This window comes from Fonsecaea nubica, assembly GCF_001646965.1.
Source record: "Fonsecaea nubica strain CBS 269.64 chromosome Unknown Scaff33, whole genome shotgun sequence".
Classification (NCBI taxonomy): domain Eukaryota; kingdom Fungi; phylum Ascomycota; class Eurotiomycetes; order Chaetothyriales; family Herpotrichiellaceae; genus Fonsecaea; species Fonsecaea nubica.
The window spans coordinates 302,177-318,901 of record NW_019173706.1 but is presented as its reverse complement, the minus strand read 5'-3'; the positions used below and the strand labels follow the sequence as shown (position 1 = coordinate 318,901).

Below are 16,725 nucleotides of genomic sequence, written 5' to 3'. Positions count from 1 at the left end.
TTGTTTTGTTGTTTGTACGCCGGCGCCAACCTAGTCTGACCAGGGGTGGATCGTGGGAGGCGGCGGGTGTGGTAAGGGGACAGCCCTTCAACCCCGACGCATACGCGGCACCCCGGCGGGGGGGGACTGCGGGGTCAAAGACGCGGCGCAGGTCCGAGGCGCCCGTGGTGTTGACCAGTCCCGGCGGGAGCGAGGGGTGTGTCTGCCGGATTTGGCGGGTTAGGGTGTTGACGAAGGCGGATTGGCCCGTCGAGACGAAGAGGGCGCCGCCGGTCGTTTGGAAGACTAGGTCCCTCCGTAGAGGGAGGGGTTCATGTTAGATCATGTGGCAGATTAGATGGCAGCTCGGATGGCAGATGTTAGAAAGAGAGAGCGGGAAGAGAGGGCGCTGGGGATGCTTTGGCTTGGTAGGGCACGGTATGGTATGGTATGGTATGACATGGTCTTGGTTATGTTGTTGAAACAAGGAAGGGGGAAAAATGCAAAAAGGAAGAGGGCTTACACAATACAATAGCCGTCGTGGACGAGAGGTCCTCTGCGGACGAAAACCCTTGGACTGTCATCACCGGCACCTGAAACGCCAGGCCCCATCCGACCCCCCCCCAAGATCTGGTAGCCCACCCATTTACCTGTCGACGAGCCAATGTCCAGCGTGTAGATCAGGCCAGCGCCCGCGGTGGCGATGGCCGCCCCGACAACGAGCACAGGCGTCGCCAGGCCGGTGCGCGCGATGAAGACACCCGCCACAATCGTGCCGACCGTGATGGCGATGATGAGCGGCAGATTATGCACGGCCGACGTGGTCGGGTCGGCGCCGTCAATCGACTGGAAGTAGATGGGCAGGTAGTAGATCTCGAGGAAGAAGGCGCCGGAAAACAGCGACGTGAACACCGCGGGCACGAGCACCGTGCGGCGGCTGATCAGGTGAGGCGGGATCATGCCCCGCTCGCCCTGGAACCACTCCCACAGACCCAGCGCGGTGAAGATGGCGACGGAGCCCATGAGGAGGCCAATCACCACGGCTGAGTCCCACGGGTGCGTCGTGCCGCCGTACTGGAGGGCGAGAATGATGGAGATGAGTCCGCCCATCGCCATGGCCGTGCCCACGATGTCGATGTGCAGCAACCGGTGCATCCAGGTCGTCGTCGACTGAGGCCGCGTAGACGCTGGAGGGCGGAACAAGAACAGGATCACTGCCGTCGAGAGGCCGCCGATGGGGAGGTTGATGTAGAAGCACCAGCGCCAGGTGACCGAGTTGGCGAAGACGCCGCCAATGAGAGGTCCGACGACCGCCGCGATCCCAGCCGTGCCGCCAATAATCCCCATCAGCATGGGCCTCTTGGGGGCCGGCGCCGAAAAGGCGATCATGGTATAGGCTCCCGACGAGATGCCAGCCGCACCGAGGCCAGCAATGGCCCGTCCGGCGATGAGGGTGTCTGAGTTGGGGGCCACGCCGCAGATCAACGAGCCGAGTTCAAAGATCAGGACGGCGACGACAAACGTATTCTTGAGAGGGAAGAACTTGTAGACTCTCCCCCAGGCTGACGTGGAGCCGCCGACGCACATGAAGAAGGCTGCGCCATACCAGGAGATGTCGCTGATGGTCTGGAACTGGTCGGTGATTCGGGGGATGGCCGTGGCAACGATTGTCTGTTTCCACCTCACGTCAATTCACTGCGTGTTTGAGTAGAGAGTAGGGAGTCAGACCATGTCGAGGGAAACTAGGAAAGATGCCATACACAGGCCTATGACTAGGCAGATGAGTCGAAACCCGTGAGGAAATTCACCATTCTTGTTGTCTGTTTGGATGTCGATTTGATTCTTCTCCGCCAGCTGTTGGTCGTCGATGGTGTCTGGGAGGTCTCTGTCCTTGTTCGTCCCTAAAAATTCCACGACACTAGTCTCTCCTTTCGGCACCGACGGGGTAGAATGACTGCGTTTCGCGGTTGTGGGAGTGGCCATTGTGGGGACGTTGCGTGAACGACTTTTGAATAGGACTGGAGGTCTGACTATGTCCAAGAGAGGTCAAGGCAGCTGGTGGACGTCTTTATACATAGCACGGGCGGGACAGGAGAGGTTTTCAATCTCGTTTTTGACGGGATTTCTGTCCCAGGATGTAATGAGACTGTTATATGTCATTACTCCAGCCGGGCCCAGGGACAGAATCGCGACCGGGATTCCGCTTGAGACGGAATTCCATGGCTGGACACATCAGGCATTCGGACACCAGAGGAATTCCGCTCCCGACCAGAAACATGTAATTTCCCATGTAGGAGGCCGCAACTGTAGCATGGAGGGTTAGAAATATTCCCAGAGTTCCCCAGAGCTGTGGCATGTCACTTCATCATCGTTGAAAAATATCCAGTCTCGTTCGGTTAATTCCCCGTCCAGTTTTGAATGCCCGTGGCCAACTTTACCATGTATTTCCGGATTGGCTCAATTGATGCAAATCACTCCTTTCTCTGACAGGTACAGCTCCAGATGAAGGTCCGGTTTCCAGAGACTCTGGACGCTGCGATCGCGCCCTTACGCGGGAGCGGCGTTTCTTGCTGCTTTGGCGACATATCCCGTCGTGCTGCTCCATGTTGGCTAGCGGCAATTGGCATAGGTGTTGATGAGGACATGTTTGTGATCGATCAGACCTAGCCATCAGAGACTATACCTCATTCGCAGTCCTGTTGGATCCCGGTGGTAAGTATTATCAGGCTGAAAACTGATGTGTGGTTGTATATGTGCACGGCAGATCTGCTGCGAGGAGCGAGCAGAATAGCTATGCTGATGACGACTGGCTAGTGCCGTCTCCGATGCCACTTGATCTGTTCGATCGTACCGAAATCTTGTGTAGGAAGGTGGGAGATCTGATGTAGGTAATAGATCTGCTGAATGCTCTTGCAATATCTACAACCAACAAAAGAGAGCTGATCGATGGAAACACCTCTAGCTTCAACGGTCTGGACGATTTAGTTAGACAACCCAGTCAATGCTCAGCCAATGCTCTTACCTGCAGATGCATAATTGCCGACGACACGACCGCAATACCGTGAGGCTGTTGCCCCTGAAGACGAACACCAGGCCCTGTCAAGTTTCACGAGCGTCTTGCTTCTTCCGTCGGCTGCTCCGACGGAATCCTCGTATCCTTGCAGGGAGAGTGTCCACCTTTGGAGTAAAACGCGGTTGCTCCACCCGTGGGCGTATTCGGCCAGTTGGCATACAAGTAAGCACGGCTGCGGAATGTCGGGCGTCTTCGTACATATGTCACCTTGGTTTGATATGCGATCCTAGACAAAGGTCCATCGATCTCCAATCATTCATCGAGCAAACAACGATGAGCCGACGGATAATTGACTGCTTTGTCGCCAAAGGAATGATCACCGTATCCTCCTCTTCCTTTGAACAAGCGCTCCACTAACGGTGCCGCCACCACGCCCACCTCAAGGATATTGCCTCGTTTGGACAGTGGTTCCACTCCTGGCAAAGATCCAGCAAGGCATCCGCAGAGATTCTTATATGTCCGTTCTTCTCGCCCTATACATCTGATATTAGCGCAAAAGAAAACGACCTCAACAATAGAACAAGCAGGATGGCATCCGTGCAAATGAGATCCCCCCTACCTGTCTCGAAAGTCAGCCCAGTCGCGTCCCCGTCGCTGCAACCACCCACGCCACCGTTATCACCACCACTCCCAAGCCCTCGAACCATCACAGAACTCTTGTCACTGAGGGCGCGAGATTTCCCTGACGAGTCCATCTTCGGGTATCCCTCGGACGCTCTCGACTATCTCGAGTACACATACTCGGACCTCGTGAGAATATCCTCGCAAGCTGCCCGGCGATATGCAGAATGCTTGCCATCTCGTACCGACTCTCACCAAGAGACACGAGTCATTGCCCTACTGGGGCCATCGGATCTGGATTACTTCTTCACCCTCTTGGCTCTGTCGAGACTAGGGTTCACGATCCTCTTTTTGTCGACGAGAATATCCCAGGCCGCGTATTTGTCGTTGCTGGACGTCACGAAATGCCGCCATATCGTCGTTGGTTCGTCGTTCCGAAAGACTGCAAATGCTCTGGCGGCTGCTAGAGGTGGGTTGGAGGTCATCGATATCTTGTCCCAAGCGCAGTATATGACCGACACCCAACCAGACGACGCCGCACTACAGCAGCAGCATTTTGATCTGGACCAGGAATCCTCCAAGGTGGCATGGATCATTCACTCGTCTGGCTCGACTGGTCTCCCCAAACCGATTTATCAAACCCACAAGGCGGCACTGAAGAACTATGAAAACAGCTTGAGAATGCGTGGCTTCGTCACGCTGCCACTCTTCCATGCCTTCGGCCTCAGTAACGTCTTTCGTGGCATCACTGCCGTCAAGAAAATATACATATACAATGCCAACCTACCGTTGACCAGCCAGCACCTGCTGACGATCCTGACGGACCACCAATTCGAGATCTTTCTCGCAGTTCCATATGCTCTCAAGCTCTTGAGCGAGACGCAGGAGGGCATCGATGCTCTAGCGGCTCTAAAGGTGGTCATGTTCGGAGGCTCAGCATGTCCGGATGCTTTGGGCGACTTGTTGACCGAAGGCGGAGTCAACTTGATCAGCCACTATGGAACGACAGAGACTGGTCAGTTGATGACATCCTTCAGACCTGCTGACGACAAGGCCTGGAATTACGTTCGGGAACACGACCAGCTGAAGCCTTATCTCAGGATGGAACCCAAAGGAGGGAACCTGTATGAGCTTTGTGTTTTGGATGGGTGGCCCTCCAAGGTTGCGACAAACCGCGACGATGGATCGTATGCAACGAAAGATCTCTTCGAGCCCCATCCATCAATACCAGGAGCATGGAAATATTGCGGTCGGCTTGATGATACTCTTGTCTTGGTTAACGGCGAGAAAGCCATTCCTCTTGCCATGGAACAAGCGCTGCGACAGAACAAACTGGTGAGAGAAGCCGTCATGTTTGGGACGGGTAAGAGCCAGTTGGGTATGATGGTCATTGCTTCCGAGCAAGGAGCTGGCATGAGCGCCGGAGATCTGCTCGAGTCAATTTGGCCAACCATCGTGGCGGAGAACAAGGCCTTGCCTGCTTATGCACAACTGGCCAAAGACATGGTAACGGTCCTGCCCGCCGGAACCGCATATCCTTGCACCGACAAAGGTTCTCTGATACGTCAGGCATTTTACCGAGCTTTCCACAATAAAATCGAGGAGGTGTATCACCAAGCAGAGTCGAGAACGGCTGGCACCCTTGTGCTCTCAGAGTCCGAGCTGCGAGAATTTCTCCGCAGACATTTGCTGGAGCTTTGTCCTCAAGAGGAGCCCACATGTCTGACAGATGATACTGACTTGTTCTCACTCGGTGTTGACTCTCTGCAGTCGACGAGACTCCGAGCCGAGATATTGAAGGAGGTTCAACTGAATGGTAACCCGTTGCCACAGAACATTGTGTTTGAATATCCCACCATCTCCAAACTGGCCGCTGCCATTGTCAACATTCGTGATCGTAAATTGGGCGAAACGCGAGATGTGGTCAAAGAAATGGAACGGCTTGTTGAGCAGTATAGCGAGTTTCCCCGACATGTACCTGTACCATCCAACTCTACAGAGCGTTGCATTGTTGTCACAGGCGCAACAGGTTCCTTGGGAGCTCACCTTGTGGCACAGCTTGTCAACCGTCAAGATATTTCAGAGGTATGCTGTTTGGTCCGAGCCAGTTCCAAGTCGTCTGCCCGTCGACGGGTCGTTGAATCGATGCAGCGCCGAGCACTGTATCACACGCTTCCACTGGATTTGCGTCGCAAGATCTCTTGCTATCCATCTGACTTTTCGAAAGCAGACCTGGGCCTCGGAGAGACTGTCTATGTCAGCATTTCAGCAAAGATCACAAGCCTAGTGCACTGTGCCTGGTCAGTCAACTTCAACAAAAACCTCAGTAGCTTTGAGGGAGACTGCATTGCAGGTACCCGGCATTTGATGCTCCTCTGCCTCTCAGCCCAACAACTTACCCCGGCTTCTTTCAATTTCTGCTCGTCAGTCTCCACAGTGACGAATACTCCTGGTGATGCCGTGGCAGAAGCGCTTCCCCCAAGTCTCAAGTGTGCCCAGGGCATGGGGTATGCGCAGTCAAAGCTTGTGACCGAGCACCTTGTGACCAGAGCCGCCTCTCAGACGGGAATGGAGGCTCGCGTCTTGCGAGTCGGACAGATCATTGCGGACACCGCACATGGCATTTGGAATGACACCGAGGCTATCCCCCTAATGTTGCAAGCGGCGACCACAATCGGGGCACTCCCAACCCTTGACGAACATCCCCGTTGGTTGCCAGTGGATAGTGTCGCGAGGGTGGTTATGGATATCTCCCTCTCGAGCACCACACATTCAGTCTTTAACATTGTGAATCCCCGCACATTCCACTGGACGAATGACCTCCTGCCTGCACTACACAATGCAGGTCTGTCGTTCACCCAAGTGAATCAGCGCGAATGGATCCGCCGCCTGCGCGCATCAAATCCAGACCCCGAACAGAATCCCACAATCAAACTCGTCGAGTTCTTCGCAAGCAAATATGACAATGACCTCACCAAGAGGAAGAACTTCAAGTATGTCACATCCACAGCAGAACAAATTTCTCCCGAGCTCGGTATGGTGCCTGCATTGTCCACAGACCTGGTGAAGAAGTTTGTCGGGCATTTTCTGAAGACCAGCTGGACGGCTAAGGCGCCAACAGCAGGATCCCGGCAGCGGCAGCCAACTCGGCTCATCGTCCTGTCGGGTCCCCCTGGCATTAATAAGAGCACCCTTGCCATTGAGCTGGCCGAATCCCTATCCTGCCCAGTGATTGATGGGGATGCGGTTCATGATGCCATTGCAAAGGCTAAGATGAGCTGTGGAATCCATCTTAGCTTCCTTGATAGGCAGATCTGGCTTGCTCGAATGAAACTTGAGGTGTTGGAACGTGTTCGAGCCGATCACATTGTCCATGGTGATCAGCCGAAGTCCGGCGGGCGAAGTGAGAAAGACATGATACTAACGTGCTCCGCACTTTCCCGGTCCGACCGCAATGCACTGAGGAATATCCTGTCCAGGTCTAACAACGAGACTGAAGCAGAATACATCAACACTGTATTTGTGGTCTTGCAGGCGGCTAAAGACGAAATACGCCTAAGAGTGGCCGACGGACAAAGAAACACCATGAAGCTTGACATGTTAGCATCGCGGTTGGATACCACTGGACACGCTGACGTTGATGAGCCGGACATCTTCCCTGTAGATGTGGAGCAGGAGATGGAAGCGATCATCCAGGAAGCCTTAGGTGGATTGGCTGTCCTTACGTAGACAATGATGCTTTGAATGAATCGGTGGTTTGGCATTTGCTGAGGATGGTCTCCGTAGAATGATGTCTCCCATACCGGGCATGAGAATCTATCCAGGTTCTTCCAATAGCAGGTCAAACCCATTCGTAGATCGGGTTGTAACTGTGTCAACATTGCCCTGACGTTTCCTTTTCCTTTCCTTTTTCTTCTTTGCTGTTGTATCAATCCAGTCTCCACTTGCAGGGTCACGCTCTTCAGTTGCGGTAACACTCGTGTCATGGTCCGCTTGATTCACGCCTGAGTCAGGATCAAGCAGGCGACGGAGAGAGGTGAATGCCCAGCCCTGTGTTTTGAGGTCCGCGTTGCTCACTTGAGCACGAAGATGTGGGATGTCTAAGAACAAGGTCTCGACGGGAGGCAAAGTTGATAATTTAGTGTGAAGGTTGTTTATGAGCTTTGAGACATCTTCGTGGTGGACAAGGTCGTGGGTGGAAATGGAGTCTGAAAGTCTGTGGCTTTTGACAATGTACTCGGTTATTTGCGCAAGCATTCGGATAGAGTAAAGCACTGCTTGGATATTTGCAAGGAGGTGGACGTCGTCCCATGTTATTCTCGTTGATGTTGAAATTTTCGTCGTCAGCCCCAGCCCCAGAAGTTTTAAAACATGTTCTGATGATGGAGGAGTTTTGCCAAGTCTGGATTTCTCTTGTTGGACGAGGCAGACGGCAGGCATGTACCACTCTAGAAGCCTGCTCTCGTTCGAGACTGTAGGGGTCTGCTCGGCGAACGAGCTGAGGGCATCCAGGAGCTGAAGCAGTTCTGCCATTTTCTCTATGACCTCAGGTAGCTGCAGACATGTAACCGAGGCGGACGTGATTCTTTGTCCTTTTCTGGCAAATTCGACCATGTGTAGCGACCCGCCCACAGCATCAGGAGATGTTTTCAAGAGCAGAGAATACGCGATTTGCCGTATTTTGGCTCCATAAGACCACGAAGAATCACGTTGGGGGTCCTCCAATAGCGGGATTAGGTAGATATGTAGCGGATCGCTGAGGTCGCCAACAATCTCTGCTGTTCGTGGATCGAGGTTTTTGAGATAGGAAAAGGAGGCCGCTGATGGCGGGCTTTGGACAAATGGCTCCGCAAACATCATGTACTCATTCTGAAGTCTCTCCAACCTAGATGAATCCCTCGCGCGTTCTTGAATGATTGAGAAGGATGCACCAGAATCAAGAAATCGCTCGAAACCAAAACTGAGCAACGATGAAACCTTGAATCTGGCTGTCATGAGTTTCGGATCGAAAGACAGCGCTGAAATGTAAGACGATTTTTGAGGAACTCTGTGCTTGGTTTCGATGCTGTGCAGTAACACAACCCGACCATTTGGTCCGAGGTCGTGTATTACTAGGTCAAAATCGTTTGTGAGGATGGCCACAACAGATGTCGACTGTTGAGCAGCAAGAGCACAGAACGCGTCAGCTTCACCCGGAACCACGTGAACATAGTCCTTCCATTCGGTTGTGCTCAAAGACTCAATCGCGCTGGCAACCATGAACGGTGGAGCTGGAAGAGTTATCTTCCTCGTTGACAAGACAGGAGTATCCCAAAGGATCTTTTCGAAGCCCCGAAGACTAGGCAAAGTAGCAGCTGGGGGAAATTCCGGATAGAAGTTGCGGTAGACTTGCAATTGCTGCCGGAGCTTCTCCATACGTTCAAGGCGAACGGGACGTTTCGACGCGGGAAGACCACCGTCGAAGAAAATATGTTGAATATTAACACCACGGGCCTGGAAATCATGGAGCAGGTGGTGTAGGGTCTGATTGATTTCACCGTATGTAGGCGGCAAGGTTGCACTCGTAATGCTGTTTAATCTCTGATGTGCCACAAGCTTGTTATACACCCAATATACAAGTGAAGGTCCATCAATGATCAGGTCTTTGATAATGGTGGCATCAGGTGGCGTCGAGGCTTGGGGGGTAGTACCCAGGATGACTCGATCCGCATAGGGAGAGAGATCCTGCGACAGTCGTGGAATACCCATTGCTGAGCACCGTTTAGGGTATGAGGAGGCTATAGTATCTGCATCATTGTTGTAGTTGTGGACGAGTGAAGATGAAATGATCTTGACGTGGATGGGATTTTATGATGCACTTGTGGGCGTATATGGTCCACCGTATCTTGTGCGTCACGTGGTCATATGGTCTGCCGTACTTCAATCTGTCACAATCTCCGCTGGGCGCAGCCTGACTTCCATCCAGTCTCTTGCGCACATCAAACATCAATCAAGCATCACGGTCTCGAAGACAACGATCCATCGAAAGTGGCCAATCCCGAAAGCACTACCATTCCAATCTCTTGTCCCCACACGATAACGATGAAGACCTTATCATACCCAGTGCACATTCCCTTTCTCTATGCCCGACATGGGCTCAACACCATGGACTAAATCATCACAGCTTCCCCCGTAAGTGCATCAAGTCTGCCATGATCTCAGCCACCGTACAGGATAGACGAAATGCTTAGTGAGTACCATTCACTTCACCCACTGCGGTAGCCTTGTGTACGCCATTGACACCACTGACCGTGTCCACTCCGCTCATCAGCTTTTCAGGGACCCCCTTTTCCGCCGATTGAGTTGCAGCAAAGTTCTCATCAAAGACTTCCTCCGCATGCTTTTCGGCGTCGTGCATGTGGATCCAGTCCTCGCGCGGAAATTGTACGGACTTGGGATCCTCCTTGACTTTATCCCAATCCGCCTTGTGCCACATGTCCCGTGTCGTTTCTCCCGTCTTCTGCACCGCCTTTACCCGGTCATACCTGGAGACAGTGTCAGGATGTGACTGAAATAAGGCTCAACATGACCTACCTGATCCTTTGATATGTCCGGACAGCATCTGGGACCTGACCTTTCCCGGCACGCCTGAGGCAAACTGCTAGAGTGACACCATCTTCCATCGATTGTGTGGCGCCCTGAGCCGAGGTTGGTAAAAAGGGATGTGCTGAATCACCCAGCAAAGCGATACGACCGCCTTTGCTGACCCATGTTGGCAGCGGATCTCGGTACACCAATTTCCAATCGACGAGGTGGCTCTCCGGCGTTTTTGAGACAATAGTCTTGCAGAGAGGGTCCCAACCCTCGAATACTTTGTACACATCCTCTAGCTTGCCTGGAAATGACCAAGATTCGTCGATATCTGCCTCATCCTGTGCAAGAGTTAGGCGAGGCGAAGAAACAGGTCGCTATGTACTTACCCTGTGCGTTAACACCCAACAGCAGTCACTCCCGTTCTTGATGGTCGAAAAAAGAAAATGGACATCCTGCCCGATCCAGCCCTGGAACGTGTCGCCGTTGTCACAGAAATGCTTCGTCCGGGGGTCGGCAATCATATCGGTATTTGGAAACCTGACCAAGAACAGTTAACCACTCGCCACGTCCTTCACTCTGTCCAAAACTCACCAGGCACGGAAGACCGCGTAGCCACTGCTCTTTGGCTTGTCAATATATCCCAGGACAAGCTCCCGTGCTTTTGACCTCACGCCATCCGACCCCACCACCATATCGCCATATACCTGAGGCTCGTTAACGAGGCTGTCCGAGCATCAAAACGGATAGGTAGGTCATACTCTTTCTCCATTCACCAATTCGATACCAGCTTTATCGTCCTCTTCGAAGTATTTCTCGACTTTCTGTCCAAGATGAATAGGGATCTTGAGGTCGTCCCTGGCGTAATTGAAAATCACCTCGTGCAACTCTCCACGATGGCCATTGAAAACCGGTGCATCGGGATCCATGGGGGGTGTCGGTTGAGTGATGATGTGCTCTCCGGTGTACTTGTGGATTTTGAATCCATGCTTAACGAGGTCGATACTTAGAGCTCTCATTTTCTTAGCTATCGAGCCGTCGACGCCCCATCGACGAAATATTCGCCCAGCATTTGCGCCAAAGGATATTATGTCTCCCAAGGTCTTGAGCTCAGGGAACGACTCATAAATTTCCACCTGGTGGCCCTGACGATGGCACTCTATCGCTGCTGTAAGGCCGCCGAAACCTAGTTTGCTTGTCAACTCTGCAATCCTTTCTGGAGCACTACTGGATCTACATACCTGCCCCGACGATAATCACCTTGATGCCAGTCTTGGACTTTGCAAAGGGTTCCTCTGCAGCCATGATGCTCTCGGTAGACCTCGCTCGGTCTCTCTACTTGGCTCTTGGATGTGCTCGATCTCCCAAGGAAACAGGAACTGTTTGAGGACTTTGTGATGGGAAATCGAGGTCCGACGACATCCAATCCCCTTTTGATCAGCACATCAAGCCGATATAGCCCCACGGCGACCTCATCAGTCCCTCCTCACGCGCAATGCAGCGCGGATGGTGAGTGACTTCGGAGATAGTGCAGCCTTTCTCCAACCGAACTGCCGACCCATGCATTGTACTAAAACAGATAATGGAATACAAGATCTCGGGGGATAATTGGGCTCCGTCCTGGTAGTGGATAACCTTCTCCACATCGACGTCGCTCACCCCATCTTTTCCCCTTCTGAGGACAGGCTCTAGGTCTGGAGTATGCCATGCCTACAAAGCCTGTTTGTCATATTGAACCCCGTTTCGCAGTGGATTTTTGCCAGAGAAGGTAATTGCATGCTGCCTCCATTCAACCCTTGCATTTAGGAAGCGGGTTTCGCTGCTCACAACTTCTTGTCTAGAACCACGAGAGCCCGTCGAACCAGAAGAGTAAGTCCACTGCACGAGGTTGTCAAGGTCGAATATTTATCCCCGAACAGGTGACCTGAGCGCTTCGGCTCCTGCCATCCAGTCATACAAGTCTATCTTCTCGTCTCGGACTCGCTTCAATCCGTTGTCCGATTTTTGTAACAGATCGACTCGCACATTCCCTAATAGCCGCCTTCCGCTGAATTACCCCTCCTCTATTCTGCCACCGCGCAGCATTCTTGTACCATAAGACCTTCCTCTAGGCACTTGATTGGCCTGTCGAGGTTCCTGAGGCTGACTTCCCGCCACAGCATTGCTTCACAATGACTTCACACCCAGAGTACAATCAATACACGACGGCAACAGAGGTCGCAAAGGCATTTAGTGATGGGGTTCGGGGCAAGACAGGCGAGTTTACTCACATTCTTCTCCGACCCAAAATTTCGTTAACAACATTGATGCAGTGGTCATTGTAGGGGTATCGCCTCAAAGTCTCGGTGAATCAATGACCACTGCCCTGGCCGCTCAGTCGCCTTCACTCTTGGTGTTGGCTTCTCGAACAAAGGCGAAGATCGAGCAGGTAGCTGCCAAAGTGAAGACCGACCATCCGACAGTGCGGCTTGGAATTGTCGAAGTCGACTTGTCGTCTCTCGATTCCATTCGCAAGGCTTCCAGGGTTATCCATGATCTGGTAGATCGAATCGATATCCTCATTAACAACGCAGCTGTGGTCATGTCTACGCACGCGTTCACGACGGACGGTCTCGAACTTCAGTTCGGAACGAACCACATTGGTCCATTTCTCCTTACAAATCTCCTGATGCCCAAACTTCTCCGAGCGGCGCAGAACTCAACGAAGGGGTCGACGAGAGTCATCAATCTTACTAGCCAGGGGCATATAATATCTCCAGTACGATTCAGCGACCACAGTTTCCGTAAACGACCAGAACAAATCCCTGCCGAGGAGCGACCAATGTCAAGGCCGAATGTGTCGTTCGACCCGCCTGCAGGGCAGACTTATGCTCCTTTCGTGGCCTACGCCCAATCAAAAACTGCGAACATCCTCTTCTCGCTCTATCTCAACCGGTACCTTGCAAGTGCAGGTATACAATCGATCGCAACGCATCCAGGGTCTATTTGGACGGATCTTTCTCGTAACTTGGACGAGAAGGATGTGTCACTGATCGAGAAGACAGGTGGGTTTTGGAAGGATCTGGACCAAGGTAGTGCAACCACACTGGTCGCCGCGCTCGATCCCAAGCTTGTGGATCCGGGGGTCATCTACCTGAGCGACTGCCAAGTTGCAGAGCCTGCAAAATGGGCAAAGGATGAGAGAGCGGCCGAGAGACTCTGGGAACTGAGTGAAGACATTGTTGGGCAGAAGTTTGATCTGGTTGCAGGGAGCCGACTGTGATGGGAATGAGTGATTTCTAGGCTCCTTCGGAGACAACACGTGTAATGCAGAAGCAGATGGTGGTTGCGTTTGACGGCGAGAACGACCAAGAAAACCCTCGGAATTGACCCTCCCTCAAGAAGGCGGGTGTCGTGCTGATCATTTCATTCGTTGCATTCATTGTGGGCTTAGGATCGTCCCTTGACTCGGCGGTGCTTTCAGAGGCTTCGAGGCATTTTGGCGTTGGCGAAGTGACCGAGTCTCTGGCTACGACACTCTACCTGGTCGGATTAGGATGCGGCGCCCCTTTCGCTGGCCCCTTGTCTGAGGAGCGCGGGAGAAATCCTGTTTACCTGATCAGTTTTACCTTGTACTGCTGCTGGATCCTGGGTGCTGCACTCGCTCCAACCCTTAGAGCCCAACTAGCCTTTCGATTCCTTGCGGTTACTTGTGGTTCGACCTCCGTTCACGGCTGCCGGTGGTACTCTGGGTGATATCTTTGATCATGGGAGCGGGGCCAGGATCTTTCCATTCTTTGCGTGTGTCGCGCTCTTGGGTCCGGTGATGAGACCCGTCGTCGGTGGTTATGATGGTTGGAAGGGAGCACAATCACGCTGTGGCAGGAGGAAAAAGCCATACCGGTCCAGAAGCCATGCTTTGGTAGGCCATGATCGGCGGACCCCTTTTGCCAATATCGGTCGGTCTTTTGGATGGCTTGGTCGTCGCGTCGCTCCCCATGTTTGAGCAACTCGGCGCGGATTGGGCGTTGACCGTCTTTCGCGGCCCTCGCATGCGCCTTTCCACCCCGGTGCCGTTCTTGCCTGTACTTTTGCGCGTCGTCGGACGAGGGAGCGGTCGACACGGTCATCTGATGGAGTTCAGGTCAAAGTTCGCTTTGGTCTGGTCTATCTATTTCCGGTATCCCATGGGCTCTTTCAACAAAAGAGATGGGGGAAAAGGGGGAGAGGGAGGTGTGGCAGAAGTTTGGATTTGCGTCGGTTTGACGGCGGGTTCAGTATTAGACTCATTGAACATGTGTTTGAGAGTGGAGGACGGAATGGCTGGAGTGGAGACGCAAGACGCCCACAGGCCTCTTTCTTCTGCTTTTTTCTATATCAAAAACTAGAATCTGGACTTTATTGAGTCGAGTCGAGTACCGTCGACTCGATAGGTTCACTCGGTTTCATTTTGTTGCTGACCCGAGTCCGTCACACTTTTCTTTTTCCTCGACCAAGAAACATGAACCCCTTCATGACACAATAGGCAAGAAACGACCAAAGAAGGTGAAAGCCACGGGTGGTTGCGCCACTAGAACAGCTGCGCTTTGATCTTTGATAGAAGCATCCCGAGCCAAAAGGATAAGAATACTTTCGTGTCCCTGTTTCTCTCCCTTTCCCTCTCCCATCGCTTTGTTCATGGATCGTCACCCTCAAGCCCGCTCGAAGCCAAGCCGCTGACCTGACCTGACCTGGCCTGACAGCTCTAATCTCATCCAATCTAAGCCGGAATCTCGTGGTCTTTGGCATCGACACCTTCTCTCCACCGATACCTGCTCGCGACGTGCTCGTCCCGTGGCCCCGTCTGGCCGGGCACTCCGTAAAAGTTCTCGCGGTACGTTGCGCCGGGGACGGCGTAGTCTCCCCAGAAGAGGCCGCGGGCTTGCAGCTCGGGAACAAGCAGGTCGACAAGGTCGTCGAAGCTGGCGGGGAAGACAGCGTAGGCGATGTTGAAGCCGTCGACGTCCGCGACGTCGACCCACGTCTGTAAGGAGTCTGCGACCTGGGACGGGGTGCCGACCAGCACGGGCCCGTTGCCGCCGATGCTGACGTGCTCGGCGATGGTCTGGCGCGTCCAGACGCCCACGCCGGGGCTGAAGCGCGCGTAGCTCTCGACCGTGGCCCGCACGGCGTTGCTCTCCACGTACCGCAGCTCCTCGCCCTCGCCGTACCGCTCCAGGTCGATCCCCGTCCACCCGCCAAACAGCGCCAGCGCCCCCTCCAGGTCCGCGTACTGCTTGTAGTCGGCATACTTGGCCTGCGCCTCCTCCTCGGTGCGGCCCAGGATCGGCGTCACCAGCGCCAGCACCTTGATGCTCTTGGGGTCGCGGCCGAACTTGTCCTGGGCTAGGCGCCGCACGTCGGCGATACTAGCCTTGCACGCCTCGGGCGCGTGCGTCGACACGAAGATGGCCTCGGCGTGCTGCGCCGCGAACTCCTTGCCTTTGGAGCTCGTCCCTGCCTGGAGTAACAGCGGCGTGCGCTGTGGCGACGGCGAGCAGATGTGTGGGCCCGGCACCGTGAAAAATTTGCCGCGGTGGTTGATCTCCCGCACCAGCGCCGGGTCTGTGTACACGCCGGTGGCGCGGTCGAGTTTCACGGCGTCGTCCCGCCACGACGACTCGAACAGCTTGTACATGACCTGGATGTACTCCTCGGCCATGGCGTAGCGGTCGTCGTGCTGCGGCTGCGCCACCAGCCCCATGTTCCGCGCCGCCGAGTCCAGGTACGATGTCACGATGTTCCATCCCAGGCGGCCCTCGGTCAGGTGGTCAAGCGTCGACAACCGCCGGGCCAGGTGATACGGCTGCTCGTATGTCGTCGACACGGTCACTCCGAACCCGATGGACTTGGTCACGGCTGCCATGGCCGGGATGGACGCCAGCGGCTCATGCACTGGCCACTGCGCGCCGGAGCGGATGGCTGGGTCGAGCGACTGCCGGTACACGTCGTAGCCTCCCAGCACATCAGCGATGAAGATGCCGTGGATCTTGCCACGCTCCAGGAGCTGAGCGAGCTCGGCCCAATGGGACAGCTTGCTGAATTCATGCGACTTGTCTGCGGGATGCCTCCACAGTCCAGGCGACTGGTGCCCTGAGCATGTCTCGACGAAGGCGTTCAAGATGAGCTGCTTCTTGACGGGATGGGACCCCGCATGGGCTTCTGGCGCGCCGTTGGTTGACGACATGGTGTTGGTTGGGATGGCTCCTAATCTGCTGAATCTAAAAAGATATAAGATTGATGTCTGCCGTCAGTGCCTTGGCCAGCTAGTCTTTGCAAACCCCTGGACATGGCCTTCACATATCAATGTGAGTTGGACACGCCACACTTATTTTTTTTTCCTCCCTTAATGCTGATGTTTCAGTAAGACTCGCGCTGATGTCCGTGTTCATTCGCCCATAAAAAGTTCTGTTTGACAAGTTCCAGGAAGTCGGCCAAGTGCTGATAGTATCCGGAAGTGGTTAGCGAATGGTGCAATCTTCTCCATATATCACGAAGTTGCCTCGTCTCCATGGCTGTGGTTC

At 53.9% G+C, this 16,725-nt stretch overlaps 7 protein-coding genes across 7 annotated transcripts; 2 read left to right on the top strand and 5 right to left on the bottom strand.

The window, feature by feature from the left end:
• Window positions 1-134: 134 nt before the first annotated feature.
• On the bottom strand, window positions 135-1,962 carry AYO20_05655 (hypothetical protein; the record flags this gene model as incomplete). The annotated part of the gene is made up of 3 exons (XM_022643949.1): window positions 135-286; window positions 630-1,650; window positions 1,708-1,962. The coding sequence occupies 3 exons, from the start codon at window positions 1,960-1,962 to the stop codon at window positions 135-137; spliced, it is 1,428 nt and encodes a 475-aa protein (XP_022500190.1).
• A 1,618-nt stretch (window positions 1,963-3,580) lies between these two features.
• AYO20_05654 (hypothetical protein) lies at window positions 3,581-7,342 on the top strand (the record flags this gene model as incomplete). The annotated part of the gene is made up of 1 exon (XM_022643948.1): window positions 3,581-7,342. One exon carries the CDS (start codon window positions 3,581-3,583, stop codon window positions 7,340-7,342), a length of 3,762 nt encoding a protein of 1,253 aa, XP_022500189.1.
• An 87-nt stretch (window positions 7,343-7,429) lies between these two features.
• AYO20_05653 (hypothetical protein) lies at window positions 7,430-9,361 on the bottom strand (the record flags this gene model as incomplete). The annotated part of the gene is made up of 1 exon (XM_022643947.1): window positions 7,430-9,361. The coding sequence occupies one exon, from the start codon at window positions 9,359-9,361 to the stop codon at window positions 7,430-7,432; it is 1,932 nt and encodes a 643-aa protein (XP_022500188.1).
• Window positions 9,362-9,839: 478 nt separating this feature from the next.
• Window positions 9,840-11,488, bottom strand: AYO20_05652 (hypothetical protein; the record flags this gene model as incomplete). The annotated part of the gene is made up of 6 exons (XM_022643946.1): window positions 9,840-10,137; window positions 10,187-10,524; window positions 10,573-10,723; window positions 10,778-10,890; window positions 10,945-11,369; window positions 11,425-11,488. The coding sequence occupies 6 exons, from the start codon at window positions 11,486-11,488 to the stop codon at window positions 9,840-9,842; spliced, it is 1,389 nt and encodes a 462-aa protein (XP_022500187.1).
• Window positions 11,489-12,354: 866 nt separating this feature from the next.
• AYO20_05651 (hypothetical protein) lies at window positions 12,355-13,445 on the top strand (the record flags this gene model as incomplete). The annotated part of the gene is made up of 2 exons (XM_022643945.1): window positions 12,355-12,415; window positions 12,496-13,445. The coding sequence occupies 2 exons, from the start codon at window positions 12,355-12,357 to the stop codon at window positions 13,443-13,445; spliced, it is 1,011 nt and encodes a 336-aa protein (XP_022500186.1).
• A 423-nt stretch (window positions 13,446-13,868) lies between these two features.
• Window positions 13,869-14,292, bottom strand: AYO20_05650 (hypothetical protein; the record flags this gene model as incomplete). The annotated part of the gene is made up of 2 exons (XM_022643944.1): window positions 13,869-13,975; window positions 14,064-14,292. The coding sequence occupies 2 exons, from the start codon at window positions 14,290-14,292 to the stop codon at window positions 13,869-13,871; spliced, it is 336 nt and encodes a 111-aa protein (XP_022500185.1).
• Window positions 14,293-14,921: 629 nt separating this feature from the next.
• On the bottom strand, window positions 14,922-16,388 carry AYO20_05649 (hypothetical protein; the record flags this gene model as incomplete). The annotated part of the gene is made up of 1 exon (XM_022643943.1): window positions 14,922-16,388. One exon carries the CDS (start codon window positions 16,386-16,388, stop codon window positions 14,922-14,924), a length of 1,467 nt encoding a protein of 488 aa, XP_022500184.1.
• Between the last annotated feature and the right edge of the window lie 337 nt (window positions 16,389-16,725).